This window comes from Zootoca vivipara, chromosome 8 (genome assembly GCF_963506605.1).
Source record: "Zootoca vivipara chromosome 8, rZooViv1.1, whole genome shotgun sequence".
NCBI lineage: Eukaryota > Metazoa > Chordata > Lepidosauria > Squamata > Lacertidae > Zootoca > Zootoca vivipara.
The window spans coordinates 87,079,350-87,094,849 of record NC_083283.1 but is presented as its reverse complement, the minus strand read 5'-3'; the positions used below and the strand labels follow the sequence as shown (position 1 = coordinate 87,094,849).

The window sequence follows — 15,500 nt, the reverse complement described above, 5'->3', positions numbered from 1 at the left end:
ATCCCATTTTAAAACCAGCACTGCTTCCCTTGGAAACAAATTCCATTGTCTAACAATGTGTTGTGTGTACTTCCTTTTATATGTCCTAAATCAGGCATCCCCAAACTTCGGCCCTCCAGATGTTTTGGACTACAATTCCCATCTTCCCCGACCACTGGTCCTGTTAGCTAGAGATCATGGGAGTTGTAGGCCAAAACATCTGGAGGGCCGCAGTTTGGGGGTGCCTGTCCTAAATCCTCCAACATTCAGCTTCATTGGATGCAGTGGCAGACCTTGGGGGGGGGTCTCAAATTTCAGTGGCAACCTGTGCAATGCCAAAATTGGGCGTGTGCACCCCCTGCCTCTCACCTTGCATTCTACATCATAGTTGCAGCTCCCCCTGCGACACCCCTGAGGTTCCTGCCCAGTGCAACCCAACCAGTCACACTCCCCTTTGGTTCCACCCGTCATAAAATGAGAAATGTTTCCAAGTTACAAGAAACAAAGAGGGAGTTATAAAGGTGAACTCTATCCTGAGTGGGCCAACACTGATATGTGTGAGCTGCTCACTTTGATCAGGCAAATGTCTGGGGAGCCGAGGAGTCCGTGATGACAATGGAAGCGCAGCCCTATAGGGATTTCAAAACACCCCACACGTCCCTGTATTTTGAAGGGGTCATGTCAGCTCAGGAATGACCCCTTAAATTCTCAGATATAAATTACTGGAACAGGAACGGCTCAACAGCAATGTCTTTGGAGCAAACCTTTGGAGGTATCAGAGGCAATTCTTTTGAGGTTACATTTCTCCTTTTATCATGCTAGAATTTTATCTGCCTTTTCTCTTTAAATAAAGAATATTAAAATTAAAAGTACCATTTTAAAAAGAAACTTTTTAAAAACCTTTTAACAATCTGTTTATTGAGCTTGATGTTAAAGCAGCTGAGGCTCTGTTGTGGTCAGGCATTTGTAAAGATATTCATGGGCTCCACTAGCCTTTGGTAGCCTTTCTTTAGGGGAAAAGAAAGCTTCCTTGCAAGACATTAGGAGATGAATGCTAATAGATCCAAGCTACTCCACAATCCAGTGTAATCAGTGGTTTCTGTATATTAATCCCCATAGTTTCCTTTTCCTTTCTTCTTCCAAAGTTCAGGACAAGCTCACGGTTTGCCTATCAGCATGTAATTTCCACCCACTCTGTGATGTTCCAGCTTTTTGAAAGAGAGCTAAACCTCCCCCCACAAGTGTTTATTGGGAGCTAACAGCAATGTAAAGCTGTAACAGGATTAATCAGTCCCTAGGTACCATTTACAGGAAAGTCATTATGGATTCTTACACTTTGCAAAAGAGACTCCCTGGAACAGTCACACTACACTGTAGATGTGGATCTCAGATTCACTATATGGAGCTGCTGGAAAGAAAACAGAGATTAACACCTCTGAGGATCCCTGGGGACTCTGAAAGATTGCACTTCCTCAACCCAAAAAGGGGGCTTGGCTTGAAATTTCCTGCTGCAATTGCTTTGTTTCTCACACCTGCCAGAGATCCATTTTCTTGATTGAGAAAATTCAGGGTGTTTTCTTTTCTTCTTAAACTTTCACATGCATTTAAAGAAAAGGATATGAGTGGTGTCATGAATACAAATGGATCCAACCTTCACTGGATCTACAAAAGGAATTGGATTCCCAGACCAGCCTCAGCTACAAATGTTCCAAATTTTCATTGAAGCTGATACAGGTTTATTTGTTTGAAAACACTTGTACCCTGCTGTAAATAGCACTTTCAGAAAATCAATGTCATAAAAGCACACATTGCATAACTGCATCCACACTAGAGTACAGAAGAAACTATAAAAGCAACAGGTCACAAAGTGGCAAAATGCAACCATCTGGTGCGGTAAAATCCAGCAACCAAATAGGTCACCCAAAGAAACAAGAGAGCCTTTACTTGGCACCTAAAAGATAACAATAAAGTTCTCAAGTGGGTCGCTGTGAGCCACTGGACTTTCACAACCAGAATAGGCCATGTCCCTGGTGGCCAGGCAGATGGTGACATCTGGAGAAGACAGTCATTGAAGAATTTAGCTCCTGGGCTGGTTCATAAGAGAGTAAGGATCCCCCAGGTACGCTCATGGTTCTGGACCAGGGTTGGGCAGAATGTTGACCTGGGTCTGCTGGTAGATCTCTGAGTGATTGGCACTAGATCTGCAATAGTTTCTTGCTATTAATTTTTTGAATAACTTTCCCCATCTAAATTAGGCTGCTGAAATGAGGAAAGCTAACCAGGAGTTGATTTCTGTTGGGAAAGACAAATCAGGTTCAGAATGGGTCCAGAGGGACGTGCTCTTTTACACTTGGCTCTGGTTGGTAGATCCTATAAAAAAGGAGTTCCAACAAACTTGAAATCTGCCCACATTTATAAATTTTATGGCTTTCTAAATAAAAACCAGCTCCTGAATGGTGCTTTAAAACCAGCTGAAAGACACATGGGTAGTATGGACATGAAGGCAACAGTGACTGTTTGGGAGAGGAGAGCTCTGGGTCACCAGAGAAGCTAACTGGGATTCAGTTTAGGCCAGACAAAAGGAAGCACTTCTTTGTCTAAAAACAAAACGGGTTTATGGGATTGGAACCTACCCAGCTGCTTAGAAAACTGAGGCAATTTTTTTGAAGAGTTTTTTTTTTTTAAGAAATCAAGGGGTGTATAAATTTTATGAAATAAAGAAATAAAGGTGGAGATGACCCCTGAGTTTCAGAGCCTTGCTTTCTCGGGGCCATGCTACAGGCTATAGGTTCCCTCAGGTGCTCACTGATATGCAAGGGAGTGATGAGGTGGAGGGGCCCCTTTCAGAAAAACCAGAGGGGGACTCTGTTCGTTTGCTAGCTGGCACTGACGTGGCTTTTCAGGTAAGGAAAAAAGGCAGGGCTCCCTTCTTTTCAGTGGAATGGCACCTGGCGAATTGTAATGAGCGCTGCTTGCCTGCCTGCCTGCCTGCCTGCCCGTCTTTTCCCCTGCCGTGTCTGAACAATGGAAGGAGACAAATGGGATTCCTCTCTGAAGAATCACCCTTTTCCTTGCAGCTCCAGGTGCAGAAGCAGCACCTGCCCATTGATGCATTCGCTGAATTGCCCCGCCAACAAGCCTGCCAATCCAGTGGCTCTGCTTCGAGCGCGTTGGGGGAAGAGATCCGCTCTTCAGAGTGTTTCAGACAATTTATAATTATTCCACTTCAGGAGGATCAAAATCTCGGAGCTGGTCACATGTCCTACACATATTGATCGGAGGCAGTGCAAGTCAGGAGTGCCTGGCGTGCCATGGTCCATGGGGTCACGAAGAGTCGGACACGACTAAACGACTAAACAATAACAACAATTAAAGGAAAGGAAAGATCCCCAATACATGGTTGATAACGTCGGCGCACGTGAAGTTGTTCTTTTCAAACCACATTTAAAGGGTTCGCGCAAGAGAACTGCACAGTGGAGTCTATACGTAGGAGCCAATTATTCCTAGGGGCCGAGGTCCCTTCAGCCCCCCCTTAAATATTTGAGGTGTCGCCCCCCCCCCGTTGATGGGCATTGCCATTCAAATGGTGTACGTGCGCCGCGTCTTGTGATCTATTAGGCAGGGTGGGACTTACCTGCCGTCCCGTCCCCCCAATGTTTTAGTCAAGTTGGCATCCCTTAGTCTATTCTTTGCTGTGATATATATATTTTAAAAATAACAGAAAGGCAACAAATACTTATTGTTGCTTTGTTTCTGAACAAAAGCTCGTTCACTTTGATGAAGGCTTGGCGAGTTTCTGAATCCTCCCCCCCCCCCTCGTTCTTTGCCCACGAACCCAAATACTGTAGGCTGATTTTGGAAGTGAAGTCCAACTGAATGCATGGAAGGATCAAGCAGCGAGCCAGGAAGTTCTCGATTGGTGGCGCTCGGCCTGGAAAGGTCCGCGCCAAGACCCAGCCTCTGTCCTGCCTACGAAAACCGCCAAGAAAGCGCTCATAGAGTGACTTCTGACTGAGATCGCGCACCTGCCAAGCGCTTTGAAGGGAAGAAAGAAAGCGCTAATGCCATTTCCGAGGAGAGTTCACTTTCCAGTGCGCATCCTTGCTGACGTGAATGTCATCTTTTAACAAGAGAGCAAACATTTCCCCATTAAAGCAAACCCTGAATCGCTTGCTCCTTTCAGCGGAGAAAGCTCCAGCATCTTTTCCATGCGAGCCTTGATTCTGGTAGCACTTCCCTAGGAATAAGGGAAAAAACGCCTTTGAGCAATACATTTCCTGCTCGGCGACAGCAGCTCTTGATCACAATTCTGGAATAGACTACCAGACCTGCTTGAACAGCAGGCATTCATCTTAGACCAAAGGAGGGGGCCTTGTGGCACTGCAGGTGACATTGAACTCCATCTCCCATCAGCACGTGTCAGCCCGGCAAAATGGTCAGGGATGGTGGGAACTGGAGTCCAGCGACACCTGGAGGGCATCCATTTCCCCAACTCTCCTTGAGAGCTTGCATGCTTTAGTGCGGGATCCAGCCAGAACGAAGCACTTTGAAGGCCTCGGATTTCAAAGGGATCGAACGTTTATCTCCTGCTGAAACAAACTGCTTCTGGCAGAAGAGAGGGCACTGCCTGCCGGCCCACCACGCATAGCTGCCAAGTTTTCCCTTTTCTCGCGAGGAAGCCTATTCAGCATAAGGGAAAATCCCTTTAAAAAAGGGATAACTTGGCAGCTATGCCACCACGGGGTGCAGCTCCACGCTAAGCACTTTCAAGTCCTACGGAGCCTTTGGACGCAGAGAGATGCCCAAGTCTCCCGCTGAAACGTGCGGGACTATGGCGCAGCTCCGAAGCGCATTCCAGTCCCGACAATTTCAACAGATCTGGCCAGTGGAGTCACGTTCCTGGAAGCCAGCAGAGTTGACTGTGGCGATCCTGGAGGCTCGGGCCCCTTGAACGTCGCCGGGCTAAGGTCTGCGTGAGGCCGACCTGCCGGCTCAAAACTGCTTCCCTCAATCCGGGGCTGAAGCCCTTTGCCCTGGGTCGCCTGCCAGATGGGCGGGGTATAAATTATTATTATTATTATTATTATTCGTCCGTGCCGGCTCCTGCGCTTGCGCTCGCTGCCAAGGCGCCCTCGGCGCTAAGTGTGGTTGGCCGGCCGAGTCCCTGCCAGCCTTTCTTCAGCGGTTCGCCTGGAACATTTCGCACTAGCCCAGCTGGGTGACTTCGAGGCGGTTTGTTTTAGTTACGAAATGTTGTCGATTGGGGGGGGGGATCCACCCTTAGGGTGCCGGGTACACCTGGCGAGCTCCTGCTGGCCGCCTACTCTGGCAGGCTCAGGGCAGGTCGGGGGCGGCAGTGGATGCCCAGGGCGCGAGGCCCTTCCGGATCGCCAGGAGCGCAAGGGCAACAAGGGGCCGCGAGAGACTGCTTTGCTGCATGGCACCAAAGGGCCGCGTTCTGTTTCTGACGCCATTTCCTGTTGGTTGTCCAGAGCAAAGATATACTGCTCCTGAGCGCAGAGGTTCTATTTTAGTTGTCACCGAATCAATCAATCTTCTATTGAAATCTTTAGCAGAGTTAGAACTGGGAAAATGAAATGCCTCCCTTACGACCCCCCATCCCGCCATTTAAGCCAAGCGAATAGTTTGGGAAGTGGAAGGGAATTATTATGGCTAGGCCAATGTGATTACTATCAGCCTAGTTCCTGTAGAATTTTTGAAGTCCAAGCATTTCAACCGAAGTCGAAAGTATGGACTGTGGCTGCCGGAGTTTTCCTTAGTTATCTTCTGAAGAAACAGACCAAGGTTAAAGTATCAACTTTCTTTCTTTTCTCTACCTATGGTGCGATCCAGTCTAAGGCATGCACTTTTCAGTCCTATTTATTTCAATGGGATAGTTGTTTAGCGCAATCCTATAGATCCAAATAGGACCACCTACTAAGTGTGCATAGGACTGCGCAACCTTAAGCACGCCTCTAAATCCCCATAGTAATCAACGAACTATGCCTGGTTTGACTATACAGTATTGTATGCATACATACATTTAAAGCATTTCTATTCAACCTCGCAAGTTGCTTGGAGGAAGAAGTTTGTTGTGGTTGTAGATGACAATCGTAACCTAAAATCCCTAGATATATAGGGTCAGCCCCCTCAGAACAATCCACCGCAAAACATAAAAGCAACCGTAGAAATAAATGTTAAAACCCCAAAGGTCATTCCTCAGCAGCGCGGCCTGGAGGCGTGCGAATGGGTGAACTAGAGCATTGAAACTATCCAAGTCAGTAGGAAACCGGGAGGTAGTCCTTCCAGATTCATGACCAGGGTACAGCATAAGAAGGTGATTTTAGCCCCAGAACAGGGGGGCAAAAAGCCTCCCCCCAGGTTGCGCCCACGGGTGCTCAAGGGCAGCAGCCGGCGTCTTGGCGAGGAGAGCCCTAGGTGGGAGCTGATTATTCAAATCGCCTGCCTAGGACCTGGGGATTGGAGGCTAGCCTGGCCTCTGGCTGCAATATCACTCCGGCACCCACGTCACTGCACCACTTCGTTTCCTCCTCCTCCTTCCACCCTCCTCCTCCTCCTCCTTGTCTTCGCCTCCGGGCAACTCTTCTCGGCGAAACCCACCCAAGCAGTAGTAGGAGCAGCGGCAACCGCAGCAGCAATAGCGGGCAGGGACAAACCCCACGCAAAGCGAGCCCACCCTCCCCCTCCCCCACCACACACATAGAGGGAGGGGGAAGAAGGAGGGAGGGAGGGAAGGAAGGAAAGAGGGAGGGAGAAGGGAGGGAGGGGGAGAGAGGGAACGAGGCAAGGAGAAGGAGGGAGGGTTACCGAGGAGGGTGTTTTCCTTTTCTCCCCCCCCCCTTTTTGGATTGCTCTCTCTCCCTCTGTCGTCGCTTGTTGTGGCTGTTAAATTTTAAACTGCCATGCACTCTGCTTCCAGTATGCTAGGAGTCGTGAAAATGGAAGGACACGAGCACACAGAGTGGAGCAACTACTACGGCGAGCCGGAGGTAAATGGCAACTTCTGTCTGTTTGCGTGGGTGGGTGTCTCTCTCTCTCTCTCTCTCTCTGTTTGTGTGTGGGTCCCCCACCCAATCCCCAAGCCTCCTCCTCCCGCTAAAAAACAGGACTCTCTCTCTCTCTCCCTCTCGCCCTCTTTTTATACAACACTGTGTTAGCCTTGAGATAATATTAACTTTGTGATCAAATATTGACTTGCGAAGCCTCCAAATCCTTTGCCATGCCTAGCCGCGCTATCCTAACAAAGTTGTGTTTGGCAGAGAGAGGTTGGGGGGGGGAAGAGGAAGGGCGTTTGAGGTGGGATCTATAAGGAACCAGGGGAAGAGGGGGCGCATTTATTGTTCGGAGTCTGGGGGCAAATGAAACCCAAAGCCGGACAAAAATTCTTTCTTGAAGGAGAGGAGCAAAGCTTTACGCACAAGCCCCTGTCGCTCTTCAAGTTGCGCGCCTCCTTCCTTTGCCCCAGAAAACAGCCGGGTCTTGACAACGGAGATCTTTTCCCTCCTTGAGTCAAATCACATTTCAGGTTCCGTCCTGGAGCCGTCAGATGTCAGCCCCATTTTTTTGGATTTTGAACAGAGCCCCCCCCCCCCGATTTCCATGGCGTTTAATTCTGCCTAGGGTTGAGGTCTTGACCTCCGAGTGATTTCGATGCAATCCCCCCCCCCCGCAGTAGAGAAATAAAGTTGTCGGGAGATCACGACGGATACTCCCTAGTCAGTGTATAAGAAATTCGGGTTGAAATCGAATCCTACCGAAACAAAACACAAATTCTATCGAGTCGTTTTGATGGATCCGGCTTCTGTTGGGTTAAGCAACTATAACGCAAGTGACTTGGGAAGTAAATTGCATTGAAACCCAAGAGAATCGCTTCGGATTGGAAACCTAAAGGCATCGAGGGAGTCAGATTTGGGGGTCTGAGGCGCTAATCCTCTGCGCGTTTAGCTGGGAGTGAGTCCCGCGAAACACAGTAGGGTTTACTTCTGAGTAAGCATGCATAGGATTGCACGGTTAGACACGGAAAGTGTGTGCGGTAGAGAGCCGGCTTGCTTTCTGGTAGATTTGCATTAGCATTTGGGTTTTAACAGGAACAATTCCCCAACCAACGAATAAGGAAATATTTTAAACACCCACCCGGGTCCTCCTTTTCTTCCATCGCAATAAGAAGCACGTTACTTGGGCAAAGGCTCATTAAAGCCAACAGGAATTTTTAAAATGAGGATGCAGGAATACTGTTATGACCAGACTGGTCGACTTTCTCCTGTGGGATTAAGGTCCAGATCCTAACAGGTGCTGGTGTTGTTGTTGTTTTGTATGTCATCGATATCACTGGGACCTGTATCAGCTTAGCGCATTTGGGATCCAAGTTTGCAATGCTTGGACCCCTATACTAACCACAGACACGATCGAGTCAAAGTTAGGCGCTCCCCCTGCCCCTTTTTAAATTGTGTTTGGCGAGATTTACAAGCCGATCCCCTCTCGTGTTTACTCGGATGTAAATCTGACCGATTTTAATTTAACTGCCCCCAGATTTAAGCACTTGCTCTAGCCTTCCATATAAATTCAAGGGGCCCAAGAGTGCCTGGACCGTGCCCCATGTTCACTGGGGCGCTGGGTACTTTCACCTTCCAGCTTTGTATCACATAGACTCCGAAGGAGACCGTTCCACCGAAGAAAGCTCCCTTGAAATACGTGGTGGTTGGGGCTGAGGGCTAGGTTGCCCACGATCCCGTGGCCAGGGAGTTGGGGGTCTCGGGTGGGCCGACCCGTGTGGGCCACCTCTACTAACCGCTGGGCTCCCCGCTCTTGTCGCCTTTGCAGGGTTACTCCACCATGAACGCGGGGCTGGGCATGAACAGCTACATGAGCATGCCAGCCATGGGCACGGCGGGCAACATGACGACGGTGGCGTCCGGCGGCTCCATGGGCATGTCTTACGCGGCCGGCCCGGCGGGCATGAACCTCTCTCCGGGCGCGGGGGCCATGGCCAGCATGGCGGCGCACCTGAGCCCCAGCCTGAGCCCGCTGGGCGCGCAGGCCGGCTCGATGGGGGGCGCGCTGGGCGCTTACTCGGCGCTGAGTCCCGTCGGGGCTGGCGGCAGCGGCGCGTACGGGCAAGCGGCGGGCCTGGGCCGATCCCGCGACGCCAAGAGCTATCGCCGGAGCTACACGCACGCCAAGCCGCCTTACTCGTACATCTCCCTCATCACCATGGCCATCCAGCAGTCGCCCAACAAGATGCTGACGCTGAGCGAGATTTACCAGTGGATCATGGACCTGTTCCCTTTCTACCGGCAGAACCAGCAGCGCTGGCAGAACTCCATACGGCACTCGCTCTCCTTCAACGACTGCTTCCTCAAGGTGCCGCGCTCGCCGGACAAGCCGGGCAAAGGCTCCTTCTGGACTCTGCACCCGGACTCGGGCAACATGTTCGAGAACGGCTGCTACCTGCGGCGCCAGAAGCGCTTCAAGTGTGACAAGCCGCCGGGCTCCAAACAGCAACAGCAGCAGAATCAGGGCGCCTCGCCTGCCTCGTCGGGGGCAGCCCCGTCGCAAAGCAAGAAGGCGGCCTCGCAGGCGCCGCAGGAACGCGACCTGCCCAACGGGGCTCCGGAATCGCCGCACTCCAGCGCCTCTCCTTGCCATGAGCACAAGCGCGCCCTGGCCGACCTGAAGGGCCACCCGGAGCCCGCCCCGTCGCCGGCGCAGCAGCAGCAGCACCTGCTGGCGCAGCATCACGCCCACGCGGGGCTCTCCCACGAAGCGCACCTCAAGGCGGAGCACCATTACGCCTTCAACCACCCCTTCTCCATCACCAACCTGATGTCCTCCACAGAGCAGCAGCAGCAGCAGCAACAGCACTCCCACCACCCGCACCACCAGCACCACCCACACCCGCACCACCCACACCACCCGCACCACAAAATGGACCTCAAAGCCTACGAGCAGGTGATGCACTACAGCAGCTACGGCTCGCCGGTGCCCGGCAGCCTGGCCATGAGCTCCGTCACGAACAAAAGCGCCCTGGAGGCCTCGCCCTTGGCCGGAGACGCCTCCTATTACCAAGGGGTCTACTCCAGGCCCATCATGAACTCTTCCTAAAGGGCACCCCACCCTTCCGCTCTGCCCACCCCCTAAGGGCCAATGCCCTCTTTCTCTCCCCAGGACAAACCCGAGACTTCTCTGGACAGGAGGAGATTTGAGATACATGTAGACTTTGGAAAGAATCCAAACGGTGCCCAAAGCCAGGTCCGTTTATCCCACGGCGTTGCCTCCCGATCCCAATCCATATCCAAAGGACTAAAACAATCCGGCGGCCTCCACCCACTGCCTGGGAGCTCCGGCGCCTTTCTACCAACTAAAGATTCTCTAGCCCTATTTTTTAAAAGAAAAAGACAACTTTCTATGAGGAGCGCAAGGACCCCACTTCTCCCGCGCACCACTTTTGGCAAAGAATCCTGGACTTCGCGCCCTGCTCCTAGTTTAGAAAAGGCTCCCGTTATATTTAATCGACGTTTGCTGTTGTGTAATTTAAAGCTCCTTTTTCTTCTACTCTTTTCTCGCCGGCGTCGGGAAAACAGGATTGATCTCCAACAACCGTGGGCCGTGGAAAACATCCATTTCCGCGGGCTTCGGCTCTTCACCACCGTCACCTTTCTTCAGACACCGATTTAAATTTTATTTGAGTTGGAGGTTTCCTTTTAGGAGCCTCCTTGTCTGTTTCTTTATTTTGTTTGTTGCGGGGAGTTATAAATATATCTATTTTTGGGTGTGAAAGTGACACAGAAATAAGTGTGTGTGTGAACCGGTGTTAGATTTCAAAACTGAGGATCAAAAAGACTGTAGCGTTGTGAACTCGGGGGAGGGGGGTACCCAAAAATGGACTTTAGATTGTAACTTGACACAGGAAGTTTTGATGTTACCGGGAGAGTAAACGACTCCGATCGAATTAATTTATCGTTTTTGTACGCTTTATTTATGGTTTATAGATGTGTATTCTGGTACAGACCGACCAAATTCTCACAAACCATATATTAAATTGCTGTTGGAGATTCCCACCCCCTTTCTTAATTTAAACAATAATACCTGTCTGTTATTTTCTAGCATAATGCAAAGAGATGCGGGAAAGATAATGAACTAATTTTAGCTCTTGATATTGCTTGCCAATGAGCTTACTGGGCTTAAAGTAGGGTGCCCCCCCCCAAGATGGCCTGTATGAATAACATGCATATTTAAAATGCACATATGAACCTGGAGTATCATGTTTCATACATCATCACATCTTGTTGGCAAGATTCCACGTTCGAATCTAAACTGTGAATAAGACTGCAACTTTACTCCCAAATATACACTTTATTCTCAAGTAAATACAGAGCTGAATCTATGGTAAATCTTTGCCTGATATTCACTAGATTCCCAAGCAATTTGGTTTCAGACTCCCAACTGTTTAGCAAAATTACTTCCCCCTCTCGACCAAAGTAAACTGCTGAAATGAAGGGGGTTGGGGGGTTGTTTTGGGGTTTGTGAAAGGGCTGTGAGCTCAACTCAGTTCTGATACTGCAGACGAACTCCTAGGCTCAGAATGGGCTCAGAGGCACCTTGGCCTTTCATTCTCACGGTATGCCTTTAGGAACTAGAATCTGGTTGGTAGATCTTGGGATTCTAGTAAAAAGCAAAATAGATCAGTAAAGCCTAAAGTCTGCCAACTCCCTGAGCTGCAGCCCATGGAAGTCCTAGGACAAGTCGGACTGAACTCAATAGGGACTTCCTTGTCCGCAGAGGTTGGGCAAAAAAAAATACTCCACCATTGTAATGGGTTGGACTAGATGACCCACGTGGTCCCTTCCAACTCTACAATGCTATGATTCTGTGATTGGGTTGTTAGGCTCTCAGTCGAGGCCTATATATAGATGCTGCCTATTCTATATATGTACATTATTGCTTTGCCTACTTGACTTTAAATATTGCTTTGTTTATTTGATCCTGTGAACATTACTTGATAGGAAAGCCCATGGGCTCGCACCAGTTATACCGTACTTGCCTAGACATCCCCGCTGACTCCAGTCCATGACTAGGATTGCAACCTCTGTTAAAAGGGGTACAGTATTCTCAACATCTGGGCACCATGCTAATAGTGGAGTCATTTAAATAATAGCACAGTATTCAGCCAAAGTATTTTTATGACTCATTGATTTCACTTATAATGTTAACCGCACATCTCTCTCATTCAATCTCTGGCCTTAAAAGTGCTTCATCTTTGACTGTACCTAACATTCAGCCTTGCCTTCCACACAATCACAGCCAATATAGCAACCCTGTAGTACAACTACTATTAACTCCACATTATCATACTCCACGCGGGAAGAGCAGAAACCATTGATTTCAATGGGTCTACTCTGAGTATGATGAACGTTGACTACGATATCACCCACTGAGACTACTCTTGCCTTTCTTAATGAACTGAGTGTGGCTTGGGAGAACCTTTCTCTGCATCAGAGAACGCGCGTGAAGCCTCAAGTGCCTGGTGGAAACCAAAACGGACGCGCGGTTGGGTTAAGAGTTTCGGGACTTTTAAAACAAATTGGTTAGATAGATTCGAATTTTAGCTTCTTTTTATTTTCTTTAAAGATTTGGGTTCTAGCTTGCTTGAAACGCAGTTCGCAAGAAGGAAGGCTTTAACCTAATGCTGGGCAATTCGGAAGTTGTTTGAAAGCTCGATGCTCCTATATTCCTCCTCTTCTGTCAGCCCTCCAGAGCCGTATTCACTGAGAAGGCCTGCCTTTCTCTGCCTGCCTGTCTTCTTCCTCTGAGTTGTCTTTGGATAAACTTCGGGGCTCCTCTTTGGAGACTCTTAGCAACGGGAAAACAGGGATGAGTAGATGGGATTCCAATCAATCCCCATCTCGCTCATGTAGAAATCTGCGCACAACACACACGCAACAGTGACAACATACACACACACGAGAGGCCTTGCCTATGGCAGGAGCTGGCAGAAGGGGAAGCGGAGTTACCGGTACGAGCTTCCTTTCGCTTGCCAAGTCCAAATGAAACTCCGTCGGCATAGTGGATTTTCTCGACTGACTACAAGCACTCTCGCCTACTCCTGTGGTGGACGGTGGTGGATCTCCAACTAGTTCTTCAAAAGCAGCCAGCTATATGCTTCCCTTTCACACCGTTCCTGAAAACAGTTGAAAACGGTAAGTTTAACTTCAGAGTATTGTAAGAATTTCATTGATTTTCAGTGAAACTGATGTGCATCACCTTATGCATATTTTACTCAGGAGTAAGGTCTTCAATGGCTTTTGAATATCTTATGATACTTACTTGGAAGTAAGACCTATTGAATTGCGGAGGACTTACTTCTGAGTACGTGCGCTACGTGTTACGCCGCACCTCTAGCCGCGCTGCAGCGCCATTGCTCAGCATGAAGACATTTGATGCTAGCTAGTTACCCCCTAGGAAGGGTATTTTTGTGTTGGCCTTTCGAGAGCATAGTTTAGCAGGATCTCAAAGACGCAGCACTGAGCCTGGTTAGGAGGAGGAAGGCTTCCAGCGAAGGCTCGCTGGATGGGGAATCGATCCAATTGGAATAAGCGGGGCATCCTTCCCAAGAAGCAGGTGTAGTTCCATGGGAACTAACCTCGGTTGAATCCCGAGGTTTCCAACTAGACTCAGATAGAGAAGATTGCCTGGCCACCGGAAGTCAAAGAGAACTTCGTTTCTTATTTATTATTATTTACTACATTCATATGCCACCTTCTCCTCCAAGGAGCTCAAGGTGGTGACCATGGCTCCCCCCCCCCTTTATCCATGCAACAACCCTGTGAGGCAGGTTAGGCTGAGTGGGAGTTGAGTAAGGTTGAGTAAGGATTCTGGCCGTGCTCTCCCAACCCACTCGCACTCCAGACCCCAAACGGAAGAAACCGCCGGTGACGCCTCACTCAATAGTTTAACCCCCGCCCTCTAGCAGCACTTTAGAGTTTCTAAAGCATTTCACACAATACTCTGTCTTGTAATCCTCACACCAGTCTGGCAAGGTAGGTCAGTCTTATCCTAACATCACAAGTTGCCACTTAAGGAATTCAAGGAATTCAGAGCAGAAATGAGAGGGGAGGTCCTCATCCCTACCTCAGGGTGCTAGGATAAGAGCACTTACCTGGGAGTAAGGTCCACTGAACGTCAGGCAATTGAATTCGCTACCGAATCAACACGTATTGGCTGAGGGTGTTTTTTTTGGTCTTCCCCCCTTTTTGCTAGCCACTGTGCTCTGCCTCTGCCACATCTGTAGGGCGCGAGACTGATGTTCTGAGACATTTCACTTGGAGTGCGAACAAAAGGAGGAAACTGCAAAATCGGGCAGCCTAATGATGGATGCACGGAGGGTACGGAAACCTTTACGTCTACTTAGAAGTGAAGGGTTGGCTTTGATTCCGTTCATCATGTGACGACTTGCATGTGCGGACTGTGCCCTCCACTCGGACCACAACAACTCTTTCTTACCACCTCAAAGATGCCATTACATGCATTCAGGCAAGCGCTTGCGTGAACCGAGTTGAGAACTTCTTCCAGTGCTCCCTGACTGGAGTTCAGATGAACAAAGGTTCTAAGCACAGTTACTCAAAGACAGCGCCACTGAATGTCATCGTCTACAAATAAGTGTCCTTTAAATAAGTGGGACTTGCTCCCAGATCAGTAGGTGAGGTTTTTGAAGCCTTAGTCCCTGCAGTCTTTAGAGTTGCAACCTTATTTTAAGAGAGAGAGAAAGAACAACCCCGCTCCTGAATTTGGTGAAACGTTCTTCACCTGAATAAACACGATTTAGGACACGGTGCTATTTTAATACGCAATTGGCAACGTTGATCCCCTTCCCACACAACAGCCCAACCCCATTCGTGGAGTTCATTGGGACTTACCAGAAAGCCTTGCTAGGATTGTAGCCCATCAAGCCCTCTGCATGTTTGTTCAGAAGTTAGTCTGAACGCCATCAGAAGAAACATGCATAGAATTTCAGTTTTTAACAGAAATGAGTCGTCCTCCGAGTAATTAGGCTTAGGGTGCCGCGTAAATTCATTAAATAGAGAGCTTCACACAATCCAGTTCTGCTGAAGGTTTGCATTCCAATCCTATATCTATCAAATCCCATTGAGTTCAATGGGTCTTCCAGGTAGGTAATTATCGGACTGGGAGTCTAAAGGTGATTGGTTAAAGTGGGATGTATAAACAGAACATGTGGCTTTTAAGTTGGATATGTTTAGGATCTGGAAACTCATTTCGCAGGGGGTCAGTTGCTACACGAATAAATTGATGGGAAGCAAATGAGAGCTCTATAGCATCTTTCAAACTTCCTCCGGAGTGCATTCTGAAAGATCAACATCCGATTGCGTTCTCGCTAAAGGTTGCATATACAACACTCACTTGCGGGTGAAATCCTTCCCTGGCAAATGTGTGGGCATCAGATTTCCCCATGCCAATCATAGCTCGACTTTGGGATGAGACAGTGA

General features: G+C 49.0%; 1 protein-coding gene across 1 annotated transcript; it reads left to right on the top strand.

Annotated features, from left to right (window-relative positions):
* Positions 1 to 6,536: 6,536 nt before the first annotated feature.
* On the top strand, positions 6,537 to 13,842 carry FOXA2 (forkhead box A2). The gene is made up of 2 exons (XM_035101311.2): positions 6,537 to 6,989; positions 8,821 to 13,842. The coding sequence occupies exons 1-2, from the start codon at positions 6,903 to 6,905 to the stop codon at positions 10,099 to 10,101; spliced, it is 1,368 nt and encodes a 455-aa protein (XP_034957202.1). The 5' UTR covers positions 6,537 to 6,902; the 3' UTR covers positions 10,102 to 13,842.
* The last annotated feature ends 1,658 nt before the right edge of the window (positions 13,843 to 15,500 follow it).